This window comes from Eretmochelys imbricata, chromosome 4 (assembly GCF_965152235.1).
Source record: "Eretmochelys imbricata isolate rEreImb1 chromosome 4, rEreImb1.hap1, whole genome shotgun sequence".
Taxonomy (NCBI): Eukaryota; Metazoa; Chordata; order Testudines; family Cheloniidae; genus Eretmochelys; species Eretmochelys imbricata.
The window spans coordinates 95,873,238-95,888,076 of record NC_135575.1 but is presented as its reverse complement, the minus strand read 5'-3'; the positions used below and the strand labels follow the sequence as shown (position 1 = coordinate 95,888,076).

Below are 14,839 nucleotides of genomic sequence, written 5' to 3'. Positions count from 1 at the left end.
AACTCCAGTGACATGAATAGAGTTAGAATCATAGAAGATTAGGGTTGAAAGAGACCTCAGGAGGTCATCTAGTCCAATCCCCTGCTCAAAGCAAGATCAATACCAACTAAATCATCCCAGCCAGGGCTTTATCATAGAATCATAGATTATCAGGTTTGGAAGGGACCTCAGTAGGTCACCTAGTCCAACCCCCTGCTCAAAAGCAGGACCCATCCCCAATTAAATCATCCCAGCCAGGGCTTTGTCAAGCCGGGCCTTAAAAACCTTTAAGGATGGAGATTCCACCATCTCCCTAGGTAACCCATTCCAGTGCTTCACCCTCCTAGTGAAATAGTGTTTCCTAATATCCAACCTAGACCTCCCCCATTGCAACCTGAGACCATTGCTCCTTGTTCTGTCATCTGCCACCACTGAGAACGGCCGAGCTCCATCCTCTTTGGAACCCCCCTTCAGGTAGCTGAAGGCTGCTATCAAATCCCCCCTCACTCTTCTCTTCTGCAAACTAAGCAGTTCCCTCAGCCCAGTTCCCTCAGCCTCTGCTCAGAAGTCATGTGCCCCAGCCCCCTCATCATTTATGTTACTCTCCGCTGGACTCTCTCCGATTTGTCCACATCCTTTCTGTAGTGGGGGGCTGAAAACTGGATGCAGTACTCCAGATGTGGCCTCACCAGTGCCGAATAGAGAGGAATAATCACTTCCCTCTATCTGCTGGCAATGCTCCTACTAATGCAGCCCAATATGCCGTTAGCCTTCTTGGCAACAAGGGTACACTGCTGACTCATATCCAGCTTCTCATCCACTGTAATCCCCAGGTCCTTTTCTGCAGAACTGCTGCTTAGCCAGTCGGTCCCCAGCCTGTAGCGGTACATGGGATTCTTCCGTCCTAAGTGCAGGACTCTGCACTTGTTCTTGTTGAACCTCATCAGATTTTTTTTTGGCCCAATCCTCCAATTTGTCTAGGTCACTCTGGACCCTATCCCTACCCTCCAGTGTATCTACCTCTTCCCCCAGCTAAATGTCATCTGTGAACTTGCTGAGGGTTCAATCCATCCCTTCATCCAGAACATTAATGAAGATGTTGAATAAAACCGGCCCCAGGACCAACCATTTTATACTGGCTGCCAACTAGACATTGAGCCGTTGATCACTACCTGTTGAGCCCAACAATCTAGCCAGCTTTCTATCCACCTTACAGTCCATTCATCCAATCCATACTTTTTTAACTTGCTGGCAAGAATACTGTGGGAGACCGTATCAAAAGCTTTGCTAAAGTCAAGATATATCACATCCACTGCTTTCCCCATATCCACAGAGCCAGTTATCTCATCATAGAAGGCAATCAGGTTGGTTGTACCAGTTTACGCTGAATTTGGACCATAATACTTAAATATTTCAATGGTTTCTTAATTATGGTTACCACTTTCTAGATAGCTATCAAATGTAACAGATAACTCAAACTTGAGAATGGGAAATGGGGGGAGAAGGGTGCATATTGTGCTCAGAATCCTACAACAGAAAAACTAAACAGTGAACCATATGTAGTTCTGTTGATAAATATCCCCTGTGGAAAACATGCAAACACTTTTTTAAAATAAGAAGAGACATTATTATTGTTCAAACCCGACTGCCATACATTTATACAATCATTATTCCGCTCTGTGCGATCTGGGCCAAATTCTCAGCTGATTTACAACTCTGTTGAAATTAATGTGGTAGCCTGGAGTTTATGTTGTATAAAAATTGGTGTAAAAATCTATCCTGCTTTGTCTGAAAACAGATTGAAAAATTCTATTCTCACTGGAATTAACACTTCTGTGACAAAACAGACACTTTGCCAATCTCAGTAATGTAAGTATGTTCTCCTTAAATGTATGGAACTCCTAGGGAAATTCCTAAGCAGTTCTACTTGTGTAAGGGGTGCAGAATATCAGAGTGAATAATGAGAGTGAAGTTGTAAGAGACATTAGCCTCACTGTGAAATTTACATTACGTCATGCATACATATGTTTATGTGAATGCAAACAGAGATACCTTTCTACACTCAGAACACAAAATTCACTAACGGAAATACCATCCTTCATTGCTATAGCTCCGTCCACCTCTCTGAAGCACATATGGAGCACACACTAGCTGTCCCTTACCCTTTCACTACAAGGGCAGGTAATGTGGATGCATTTTTATTCTTCCAGTCAGAATGCAGATTCAGCCACTTTTGATGGTGTAGTTGCTCATTTTCTTGTATAATTTTTGTTGCAGACGGCCCCCTGAAACAAATAAAAACAGTCCATGGATCTTCAAATATCTTTGACTCTCACTATCCATACATTAAATTGATGGGAGGGAAAGATGCTTTAGTACTTCCCCTTTATGCCAAAGTCGGGCAATTGAATGATACTCCAGATCTGCAGATGGTTGCGGGACAGGTTTTGGCCAGTCAGACCTACTCACATTTTACCGTTATTCATGATAAATGTTCTAACAAGTGGGAGTGGGAAAAGGAAACGGCAAAAGTTCTCTGGTGGCAGAAAATATAAGCATTATTTCACATCTACTTTATTCATTACTATTACATTTTGGTCATAATGCTCAGAATCACATCCAAGCTTTTTCTTCCCACAAATTTCCTTTCCAAGCAATTTTCAGTTACCCACTATGTGTCTGTTTAGCTCATATTGCTTCCACAAGATATAACCAGGAATGATGATCACAGTATGGATTGATTTTATTCATACTGATCAACAGACACAGGAAAATTTCAGAACATATCAAAATAGAGTCTCTTAAACGGAAGTAGCAGATAATCAGATTTGGCAGGTTGGTAAGATCAATTTTCCCCCCTTTTTTTCCTGGTAAGTAAGACTTCCATCTCTCTCTTTGAAGCTCTTCATTGTAAGGTTACTTATACAAAGAATCAAGCCCTCAGTTACTTACCTGGTTCTAGATTCAACAACTGCTTGGTCAAAAAATTATACATTTTTCTCCTGAATTAATTTGTACAAGATGCCGTTTAAAAAAAACTGAAAAGATTTTTTTTAAACCATTTATGCATTAGACAAGCAGGTCAATTTAAGGGAACATCAGATCATTCTGCCCCAGAATACAAATGCCTTTTAATAAAAAAAATTAGCAGATTCTCAAAACAGCAGGAAGATTCTTCATGGATTTGGATTTCAAAAGATATGGTGCATATGTGCAGTAACATGAAAGCTGTGTAAACATAGTGATCATTTGTTAAATTTTATCATTTCATTTCAGGTGATTTTGCACTCTTGAAATATTGCAGAAAAGGATCTAGGGGTTATAATGGACGAGAAGCTGGATATGAGTCAACAGTGTGCCCTTGTTGCCAAGAAGGCTAACGGCATTTTGGGCTGTATAAGTAGGGGCATTGCCAGCAGATCGAGGGATGTGATCATTCCCCTCTATTCAACGTTGGTGAGGACTCATCTGGAGTACTGTGTCCAGTTTTGGGCCCCACACTACAAGAAAGATGTGGAAAAATTGGAAAGAGTCCAGCAGAGGGCAACAAAAATGATTAGGGTGCTGGAGCACATGACTTATGAGGAGAGGCTGAGGGAACTGGGATTGTTTAGTCTGCAGAAGAATGAGGGGGGATTTGATAACTGCTTTCAACTACCTGAAGGGGGGTTCCAAAGAGGATGGATCTAGACTGTTCTTAGTGGTACCAGATGACAGAACAAGGAGTAATGGTCTCAAGTTGCAGTGGGGGAGGTTTAGGTTGGATGTTAGGAAAAGCTTTTTCACTGGGAGGGTGGTGAAGCACTGGAATGGGTTACCTAGGGAGGTGGTGGAATTTCCTTCCTTAGAGGTTTTCAAGATCAGGCTTGACAAAGCCCTGGCTGGGATGATTTAGTTGGGGATTGGTCCTGCTTTGAGCAGGGGGTTGGACTAGATGACCTTGTACGGGGAGACTTTGGCAAACCAGTAAAGTGCCTGAAACCACTATGGCTTATTGCTAAAAGCAGCCAAGTCAGCAGGCTGTAAATTGGCCATTCAGCACTCTCAGTTTAACCAAGGCAGGAGGGGAAGGGGGTTTTTGGGTGCCACAGAGAGGGCAGCTTGACCCCGCACCCTTCCTGATAAGAATTGTGTTGAGTTGCTGATACATGCATTTTAGAAGAGCAGGATGTGCCCCAGGAATGTCTATTGGGGCCTCAAAGCTGCAAACTCTGGTAAAACTCACACCTGGTTAATCGATAATCAGAAGGAACCTCTTGCTTGACCATTGAAACTGCTTACTTAACAAGTTTGCTTTAAGGGACATGTCATTCTATTACTAATGTATAAATAACGGGGAAAAGTCTGAGGCGGTGGGACTCTTCAGGACTGGACTCTCCCTCTGGATGCATCTTGTGTTCCCCACCGGCAGATGGGCTGCCGCTGTGCCACTCGAGAGCCACACTCAGCTTTGGTAATTATCAAGGGTTGGGGGTGTTTTACTAACCTGTTGCGGACGTGTGTATACGTGCTTGAGACTAAGAAAGGCTTAGCTTTAAGTGAAAGCACTCGTGTTGTCCTGTTTGTTTCAGCCATCTATCGGTCAGACGGCCGTGTCTCCCCTGATTTATTTCCTGACACCACCTCGCACAGAGTAAAAGTTACCAAGAGCTCTGGGTTGAAAGAACCCTGGGTAACAACCTCCTGAGGTCCCTTCCAACCCTGATATTCTATGATTGCTCTTCTGCAAAACATTTGGCAAAATTGGCTATTTTTTTATCTTAAAACCCTTCAGAAACACACATTTCTGAATATTTGCTCTTGTGCTGTGAATTTGAAATGAGCTCCATATGTAACTCTACAGCATGAGTTAACTAACAAAATACCAGACCCTGAAGTCCAGTGAAACTGTATAGGGTACAGCTCAGGTGCACTCAAGTTTGCCTTTATGCTCCCTTGATCCTGAGCTCTCTATATGTTGGAGTGGTTCCCAAGCATAAGGAAGAGCAGGTACTCTAGAGTCATTTATGCTAGCTGCGATCAGCTCCAGGAAGCTGAACAGCAGGCAGCACCTGGCAGGGCATACGGAAGTCTCCATCATGTTCCGTTGCCCCTGGTCCCACGCATCCTTCTCCAGTAGCAGAAAGGCAAGGCTATGTTCAGGCCTGGGTAACATCAAAGCGCAGTGGGACTGTGCAGCTCCATAGCGATCTATATGACAGACACCCCAGGGCCAAAAATTTTGCCCCTCCCAAAAAGGGGGACTGAGCTGAAATTAAGGGTGTATATATTAGAAAGAAAGAAAGAAAATCTTAGGGGGACACGCACAAAGACAGAAAACTGAATAGTAATATGGAAGATACAGGCAAAGGAAAAATGTGTAAGGGCGGGGCTAGCTCCAGACATTACAAACTTTTAGATTTAGATTGACAAACTTTAAACTGATAAATAGATGTTACATCCTCTGGCAAAAGCAAGTTTTTGTTTGCTTGACTGGTTAAAGACATCAGATAAATGTTGGAAGATTCAGAAGAGGTACCTAAAGCAGCTTTCTGTCTGGAGCTGGAGCTAAAGCAGTGCAATGGACTACCACTGAAAATCTTTCAAAGCTGGTGAAACTAGAGGCAAAAACCCACCCAATTGTGATTTTACTAAGGTGGGTGGCAAGGGTCTAGGGAAAATAAGTGGGAAGAAAAAATAAAACCCTGTTATTACGATCGTTATTTAAGTGTTGACAATGTGCTTAGGAATGATGCTCCCATTTCGGCAAAGTGCTCAAGCATGTGCTTAACTTTTAGCATGTACTTAAGTCCCATTGACTTAAGTGTCACTATGTATTGATTAGTTAGACATTGGAAGGGGGGGGGAAACAAGCACAGTGGAAGTTATGACTAAAGAGAAATAGTTTTGTAAATATTATTAACCGCCTGATTGTGCCTTCCCCATACACCCAAAACTCCCATTAAAGTCAGTGGAAGATTTGGGTACATAAGAAATGCAGGATCTGCACTAAGAAGCACACGCGGACAGTGAAGATGAATGATGAACAATATATTGTATTTCAAAAAAAGTTCTGACCTTGTCTGAGCAATGGGTGTAAGAAGCAAACATGATAGATTCTCAGATTCTGCCAAGATGCCTTTAAGCTTTCAATGAAACATTCAACTCTCAGACTTGTTTCCTCATCAAGATTTTTTTTAATGACAATCTAAAGCCATGATGAAGAAAAATCTGGCTTTCCTCAACAGAAAAAATCTGCAGGAATGACTTGTTCAAGATTCTAAAAAGCTGTTACACATGAAGAGTTTTTAAAAAGTGTAAAAAAATCCAATGCCATTTTCCTTTAAACTGAAGTTAGACAAAAGTCATGAGTAGGTTTGGAAAAATACAGATATTCAGGGCTACTGCACAATTAGTGAACCACAAACAAACTGATTCATAGTTTAATTGTATTTTTAAGCATCTTACAGTTTCTAATGCTTGATTTCTCCCCCCCACCTAGGAAATCTGTTACTATTTGTCCCTTTCCTGGAAAACTAATTTGTTTTTCAGACCCATCCATTTGATCTAATACAGAAGTTTCTGTTATGTCCAAGACCACGCTCCTACTCAGAAGATTATAGAATCCCTAAGCTTGATAGCTAAGGAATCCTTTATGGGAGAAGAGAGGGATAACACTTAGTATACTTTAAAATAAATCACTTATCTAATGTTAAAAAATAAAATTCCTTCTTGTACTTTTTTAATTACATGTGTGGGAAATTACGTTATATTATATATTATACACACACACGTAGTAGTAGTAGAGAGTTTGGGGTTTTCTAATTGATACTGACCATCAGAAGCTTGTTAACCTGTAAAAATGTAAAGATAAAACTGGACTTCAGTTATAGAATTTAACAGTCTGAGTCCAAGTTTTCAAGTCTGCTAAACAAAACAAATAGCTAGAGGAACCTGGGAGTCTACATCTGTCCAACAGACAACTGAATATAGATTGGAATGGTTCCACTAAATGATATTTTCAGACTTACACCTCTTGAGCCCAGCCATTATCTGTTATTATGCTAACAACTCTGCCTGTGTATCTACTAAATAAGTTGCTGTTTTCTATATGTTTGAATTGCTATATGAAGGAGAGGACATAGCTCATAAATGGCTCCAGACACCTCATGGTTTTCCTGTAAAGAATGATCTATTAGCCATAAAAATTAACAATATGGTACATCATGCTCTATGTCAGCAGTGAGTTAGTTTGCCAGGTCTGCATCAACTAAAGTCTAACAATAACTCAAATTCTGGATTCCAGCCAATGGAAGGAAGAATAACAAAAAAAAAAAAAAAATCAGGAAAGATGTCAAAGGGCCTAGAGATTGCTCCTGCATCTTTCTCATAGGGCAGCACATGGCATTAGGCTATTTTTAAATCTGAGCTATATTACTTTTACAGTGGTTTAAAACAGGTAGCATCCATTGGTTAGCTTACTATACAGGTTGTTGATGATCGACTAAGCATGATTTTTTGGCAATGGCTGTCAGTGCTACCATATGGAAATACTCTCAGCAGGATTGGCAGAATTAATTAGACTCTAAGGTCCTGTCCTTGGATTCTGTCCATTGTATGGTTTTCTTCTCTAATCTCCTCTGGGCATATTAAACAATTATCACTCCATGATCTACTAGCCAGCAGCGGTTGCTAGTAAGCACTTTTAAAACAGTTTTCACCTCATCAGATGAAGGCTCTTCTGCAGCAAAGAGCTTCTACCTCCTGTGTCTGCTTATGGTAAACAGACACAGCTGTCTCCTTCTATTAATTTCCAGTATTTTCTCATTTCCCCTTCCATCTCCTCCAACAATGTTCACAAAACCATTTTGTTTAACATTTTTGACCTGTCTTCTTTGTATGAAGAATCTGCCATGAGCAACTTCTCCATTACTTCATAATTTTGTAGAATGGTGTTTTATCCATTGTGTGGCTTTCACCAAATACGTAATTTATAAAATATATAATTCAGAAAAATGTATTTTTAAACATGAACATCATCATGCCAGTTGATGGATGCAAGCTTATATTACCCCAGTGGTTCTCGAACTGTAGCTTGGGACCCCGTTTTAATGGGGTCGTCAGGGCAGGTGTTAGACTTGCTGGGGCCCAGGGTCAAAGCCCAAGCCTGAGCCCCCGACTCTGGGCAGCAAGGCTTGGGCTTCAGCTTCAGCCCTGGGCAGTGGGGCTGGGGCTTCGGCTTCAGCCCTGGGCGGCGGGGTTGGGGCTTTGGGGCTTGGGCTTGGGCTTCAGCCCTGGGTGGCGGGGCTGAAGCCAGTTGGCTTTGGCTCTCCTATCCCCTCAGGGCGGTGTGGCTTGGGTGGGCTCAGGCTTCAGTCCCTCGTGCTGGGGTCGTGTAGTAATTTTTGTTGTCAGAAGGGGGTCGCAGTGCAATGAAGTTTGTAAATCTCTGTATTACCCCAAATATTGTGTGATCTTAATAAGGTAAAACAAACAGACTGTAGCTAACCTATGCTTTGTATTTATAAAAAGAAGTAATTCCAGATTATATTCTATAATAATATATCCATTCACCACCTTTAAAAGGACACCATCCATTTGAATGCTCTGAAAGTGACTAAGTATTAAATCTAGTTCCTGATGCCCCCTCTTCCCCATTCCACAAACCTAGGCATAGTGGACAGGGTCAGGGACACAGTTTAGAGCAGGAGTAGCATGGTATGACTCAGGTCGGGCCTGTGGTGGAGTTTCTGGGCAGCTCTGCAGCCCAGAGGCAGCCATAATACTTACAGAGGCCCCTGTATCATGATCAATGGAAATGGAGTCAGAGTGCCCATGTTCCCTGCAGGGGCTGTTATTGACACGACAACAAGGGAACAGGGAATGAGTGGAGTTAGGCTGGAAGCAACTCAACCACATGAACAAAGCAGTGCACAAGATTTAATAATGTTCCACTTCTTCAACTTAACCTGCTCTATTCAGCTTCACTCTTTGCTAACAAGAGAGCCCTCAAGCTTGTGAGGGTGCAAAGATGGCCACTTAAGCCACTCCCATCTCCTGGCTGCAAGATCCGTAGTGCACCTCTTACAGATATGGCACAGAATTTCACCCATGGAATACAACCTGGACAAAGGAAGAAAATTGTTTCTTCCCTAACTTCTCTCAGGGTTAGTCATCTGAGGTTTTATTTTTAACTCTAGAAGGAACAAGGATTTTGATCAACAGTGTGATTTTCAAGTGTGTTTTTTGTTGTTTGTTTTTTAAAGACATACATGCTTTTGGAGAACTTCCTACAGTTTTGACTGCACTCTCTCTGGCCTGTGCTGATTGGCTATTTGCACCAACCCTTCCCTTTCCCCTCCCTCACAGTCTCTTCACTTTAGCATCGCTACACATCATCTACTCCCCTGGCCTTTCCCCCACACCCCTTTCCCTTTTCTTTTCTTTCTATTGACTGATTCCTTGCTAAATAAACTCCATCCCCCATGCCCCTCCACAAAAAATATTGTGGAACTCACACTATACTTGCTGCCATCACAGTATTCACTCTGTTTATAAGAATCTTGTATGTTCTACCCTTTTCCCCATTCTATGGATGTCCTGTCTACTTACATTGTAAGCTGTTCAGGGCAGGGAACCATCTACTGTTGTTTGTACAGTGCCTAGCACAATGGGACTGCACTCTTGGATCTTAGGCATTACCATACTAAACCTGTTTAATAATAAAGTATTTTGGAGATATGCACAGTTCATAAAGAAGAAGAAGAGCTTGCACTTCTTGCAAGGTTTCCTAACATTTGATTGGCTTATATCTCAAAAATCACCTGGCCCAGAAACTCCAAGTTTGTTTTAATCTGTTGACATTGGCACTAATTTAATTACTCTCACCATTAAAAATTTATACCCTATTTCCAGTCTGAATTTGTCTAGCTTTAACTTCCAGCCATTGGATTGTGTTGTATCTTTCTCAGCTTGATTGAAGAGCCAATTATTAAATATTTGTTCCCCAGTAGATACTTATAGACAGTAATCAAGTCAACCCTTTTAACCTTCTCTTTGTTAAGCTAAATAGATGGAGCTCTTTGGTCTATCACTATAAGGCAAGTTTTCTAGTCTTTTAATTATTCTTAAAAAGAAAAGGAGTACTTGTGGCACCTTAGAGACTAACAGATTTATTTGAGCATAAGCTTTTGTGAGCTACAAAAGCTTATGCTCAAATAAATTTGTTAGTCTCTAAGGTGCCACAAGTACTCCTTTTCTTTTTGCGGATACAGACTAACACGGCTGCTACTCTGAAACCTTAATTATTCTTGTGTCTCTTCTCTGAATCCTCTCCAATTTACCAACATCCTTCTTGAATTGTGGGCACCAGAACTAGACACAATATTCCAGTAGTGGTTGCACTAATGCCAAACAGAGAGGTAAAAATAATAACCTCTCTACTCCTACTCAAGATTCCCCTGTTAATGCATTCCAGGATCGCAATAGCTCCTTTGACCACTGCGTCACACTGTGGGAGCTCATGTTCAGTTAATTATCCACAATGAACCCCAAATCTTTTTCAGAGTCACTGCTTCCCAGGATAAAGTCCCCCATCCTATAAGTATGCTCTACATTCTTTGTTCCTACATGAATCCATTTACATTAAAATGTATTAAAACATTAAAATGTGGTGATTACTAAGATCAGATTTTCCAACAGAGTCCACGAAGAGCTGAGCAGCTCTGCCAGAATCAATGTGCCATTATAATACCCCATGATAGTACCTGTATGGAACTACTGAAATGCATTATGAGGTCATTATAATACTCACATGATTCCAGGGTTCCATTAGAATACCTACATGAATACACAGACCATATGTGTGTAACTGAATAGTCCTGTGGGTATTATAAGATCTGCATGGATACATATAGCTTGAATGAATGATGTTAGAATTTCTGACCTCCAGATCAGTCAGCATGGCAGCTAGCTGAAGCCTCAATTTATGGGTTTCTTAACCCACAAAACCCCCATAGCATGTAAAATTTATGTCCAGAACTGCAGATAATAAAGTTTTATAGTGCTGTTCTGTTTTACCCAGTGACTCCATGGCACTCTGATGGTAATACTAAATTATTAGTTAGCTATACAGTTATAGTTATTGAGTTAGCTATATAGTGAAGGCAAGGCCTATGGATTTTCAAAAGCACCTAAATGACTTAGAGGCCTAAGGCCCATTTTCAAAATGAAATGGGATTTAGGCTCCTAACACCCAGATCCTCAAAGGTATGTCAATGGGAATTAGGTGGCTAAATACTTTGAAGATCTGAGCCTCAGTTACTTTTTTAAAACAGGACTTTGATGCATTTGAAAATTTCACCCCATATCAATACTGCACAGATGTCTAGATCAATACATCTCTTTTAGAAAACTACAATGGACATCAGAGGTAACATGGTATTGTAACAGAGCTGATTTTTAAAATCTAAGAAAATTCTCAACAAAATAATTATGTTGGAGTTAAAGTTGAAACTAGGCATCTATAACACCAGAAAGCCAAGAAATTCTGTGTTAAGGTTACACTTAAATAGCAGTACATCAAAGAGTACTATGGAACTTTCAGAGCATGGTAGTAAGGTCCACATGGCCAGTTAGTGCATGGAAAGCTAGTTCACTGTACATTCATATCCTGGTTTGCCATGCATTAAGTCTCCATGTAGACAAGCCCTTACACTTCTGAATCTAGCACTGACTGTGAGGTGCGTGTTCTATTATGTAGGACTACAGCAATTTGGATCATATTACATACTTACCCAACAAAAAGGAGTTAAAGTACAATTATTGTCAGAAAAGTGACAGATTATTACTTAAAATTGCTTCTTGTTTGAATTCAGTCTCATATCTGCATACTTTACAAACAAAAATAAGTTTTCAATGGCTCTTTACTCTTGTTAGAAATACAGAGACAATACAGCTAAGAAAGAGTAATCTGGAGGCTATCTGGATTTGCACTTCAACAGAATTTACTAAATTCAAGATACAGAACTACTATAACAGGGTGCTCTGCCATTTTCAGAGCCAGGGATCATATCACATCACTATGTTGCACTGTAACAAACTGTAGAAAAAATACAATCTGTATGGAATTAGTATTGACTGTCAGCCAGGCAAATAGCCTGAGTTTAGTACAATAGGCAGAAACTGGGTTATTTTTTATGTTGCTCCAGCTACCAGAGGTCAAGTTTATAATACGTACATTTTCAAACTGACTGATGTTTTAGAATCTGTCATTTAGAAACGTTATTCATGTGTATTTGGAACCAATTGCTAAATTCATTTAACAGAACCACATTTCATTGTCCTTAAATTCTATTCATTTGTTTGCGGTTAATAAATTCTCAATACTTAAAATAAACAAACAAACAAAGATCCAAAAGCAGTTAAAACAGGGGTTGGCAAACTTTTTGGTCCAAGGGCCACATCTGGGTATGGAAATTGTATGGTGACCATGAATGCCCATGAAATTGGGGGTTGGGGTGCAGAAGGGGGTGAGGGATCCAGCTGTGGGTGTGGGCTCTGGAGTGGGGCCAGAAATGAGGAGTTCAGGATGCGGGAGAGGGCTCTGGCAGGGGGTTGGGGTGCAGGTTCCGGCTGGGGGTGCGGGCTTTGGAGTGCAGGAGGGTGCTCTGGGCTGGGACTGAGGGGTTCGGAGGGTGGGACAGGGATCAGGACTGGGGCAGGGGGTTGGGGCACGGGAGGGGGTTGGAGGTGTAGGCTCCGGGCAGTGCTTACCTCAAGCAGCTCCTGGAAGCAGCGGCACGTCCCACTCCCGGCTCCTACACGGAGGCCCGACCAGGTGGCTCTGTGTGCTGCCCCGTCTGCAGGGCGCTGCCCCTGTAGTTCCCATTGGCTATGGTTGCCAGCCAATGGGAGCTGCGGGGGCAATGTGTGGAGCCCCCTGGCCGCCCCTCTGCATAGGAGCTGGAGTGGGAACATGCTGCTGCTTCTGGGAGCCGCGCAGAGCCACAGAGCGGCATGGCATGCACTGGAGCGTTGGAGCAGGGCAAGTCCCGGACTCTGCTCCCCAGCAGAAGCTCAAGGGCCAGATTAAAACATCTGAAGGGCTGCATGCGGCCCCCAGGCCATAGTTGGCTCACCCCTGAGTCAGAAAGCCATTCCTTCTATGTTCTAAAGACTACAGAGCACTGGGACTTATCATCTGGGAATTCACTACTAAATAAAACTATGTTTTCTATCTTGAACAACTGTACAGAGAAGAAAAGTACCATGTACTACCTTTCCTTGTAATTTCAGGCATAAGGTAACATAGACTCACAAACTATTATTAAACAAACATATATCTATATAACAAATGCCTTCTGTATAATGGCATCATACAGGTGGCATTTATTTGTTTAGATCTTTAAATTTATTCATGGTGGTGGGGAATGTAAATCACAAAATATTCCCTTTTTAAAATCACTTTATGATCTGGATTATTATGAATGTCCATGCACACAAAAAAAGTTTTGCTCAAGATGTTATTACCCTTAGAACAGAACGTGACTATTGCAAGGGAAAATCATTTGTCATTGATATTTTCTTGCTTTATATAATATATATTCTAACTTAATATATAATCCATCCTACTAAATTGTGTCTGGAAATAAGCAACCTACTGACAACACGTCAAATGTTATCAGTCTACTATTACAGGCTTTCTTGTTAGAGGCCATTTTATATCTAATAAACCATATAGGATGTCAATGGCAAACAGGTGAGGTATATGACTTGAAGTGTGATTTCAAAGCAATTTGAAATCCTGAAAACATTACATCATCTAGTCCCTCTCCCTGCCAATGCAGAAAATGTTCACATAAGTGATGTATTCACTGCCAACCTGGCTTAAGGTCTAAAGAAGAATTAAATATGTTATAGTCGTTCAAATTCCTTCTTTCCACAACTGGTTCTGGTAAATGTATTGTGTTCCTCATTTTTCTCAAAGACCTCCTTCAAAGATGATTTATGCCATTATTGGCTCTGTCACTGTGTAATGAAAATAAGCTGAGAAAATGAAGCTTCAGATGACTGACAGAATTTTGCCTCAAGAGTAGGAAAAAAGAACCTGACTTCAGTTTTCTGAAGAATCAGGAGACATCAACATTTATTGTTAGAGATAGGCACAAGCCACAAACTTGGGTTCTGGATCTGAATTTCTCAACATCTCATCACTGCCAAAAAAGCTTTATTATGCATTCTACCCTTTTATAAAATAGCTTTGAAAGGGCTGAAATTTTTGTTTCACATAGTGACTTAGAAGTGACAGAGTTAAATAATTACTTCTGTGGGGAAACAATAATGGGGACAGAAATTGGAAATTTCCAGTCACGTTGTTTCAGTGTCATTTTCCCAATTGGGAAGAGGAGGTGTTCTTTGCCCTTCTATGGAGAAGGGAAGTATGACTTTACAAACTTACAAACATCCTGAGATCCATTGGGAAAATTCTGATTCAGGACCAGTCGGGCTAAACATTTTTAATTCCTGTATTAGATAATTGTATATTAATCCTATAATAAGCTGTACTTCCTCTTTATCCAAATTCTTATCCTATCTGTGATTATATGATTCCATTAGAAAGGAGACTAGCATGCTCTGTTATGTCCAGAGCATTGTTTCTGCAATCTCTAGAGCTACAGAATTTCTGTTAACCCAATGGGGCTTGAGGAATACATTTGTCAAGGCTGAATCCCCACGCTGTCACTCTGAGTGCAGAAGGTGGGGGCAAGCAAGGATTCTAAAAATTAATACTTGACACTCCAGGCTTGTATTAAGCTCCCAAGGTTACAGCTTTTCTCTGACCTTGGCTTGGCAAACATTGCCACCACCCAAATGCAAAAAA

The 14,839-nt window shown here is 41.1% G+C and overlaps 1 protein-coding gene across 1 annotated transcript in view; it reads right to left on the bottom strand.

Moving 5' to 3' along the window:
- CORIN (corin, serine peptidase) overlaps positions 1–14,839 on the bottom strand; it is a 315,814-nt gene that overhangs the window by 21,786 nt on the left and 279,189 nt on the right. Inside the window, exon 17 of the mRNA XM_077814583.1 lies at positions 2,142–2,264. Coding sequence (XP_077670709.1) covers positions 2,142–2,264 — 123 coding nt within the window. The remainder of the gene's footprint in view (positions 1–2,141; positions 2,265–14,839) is intronic.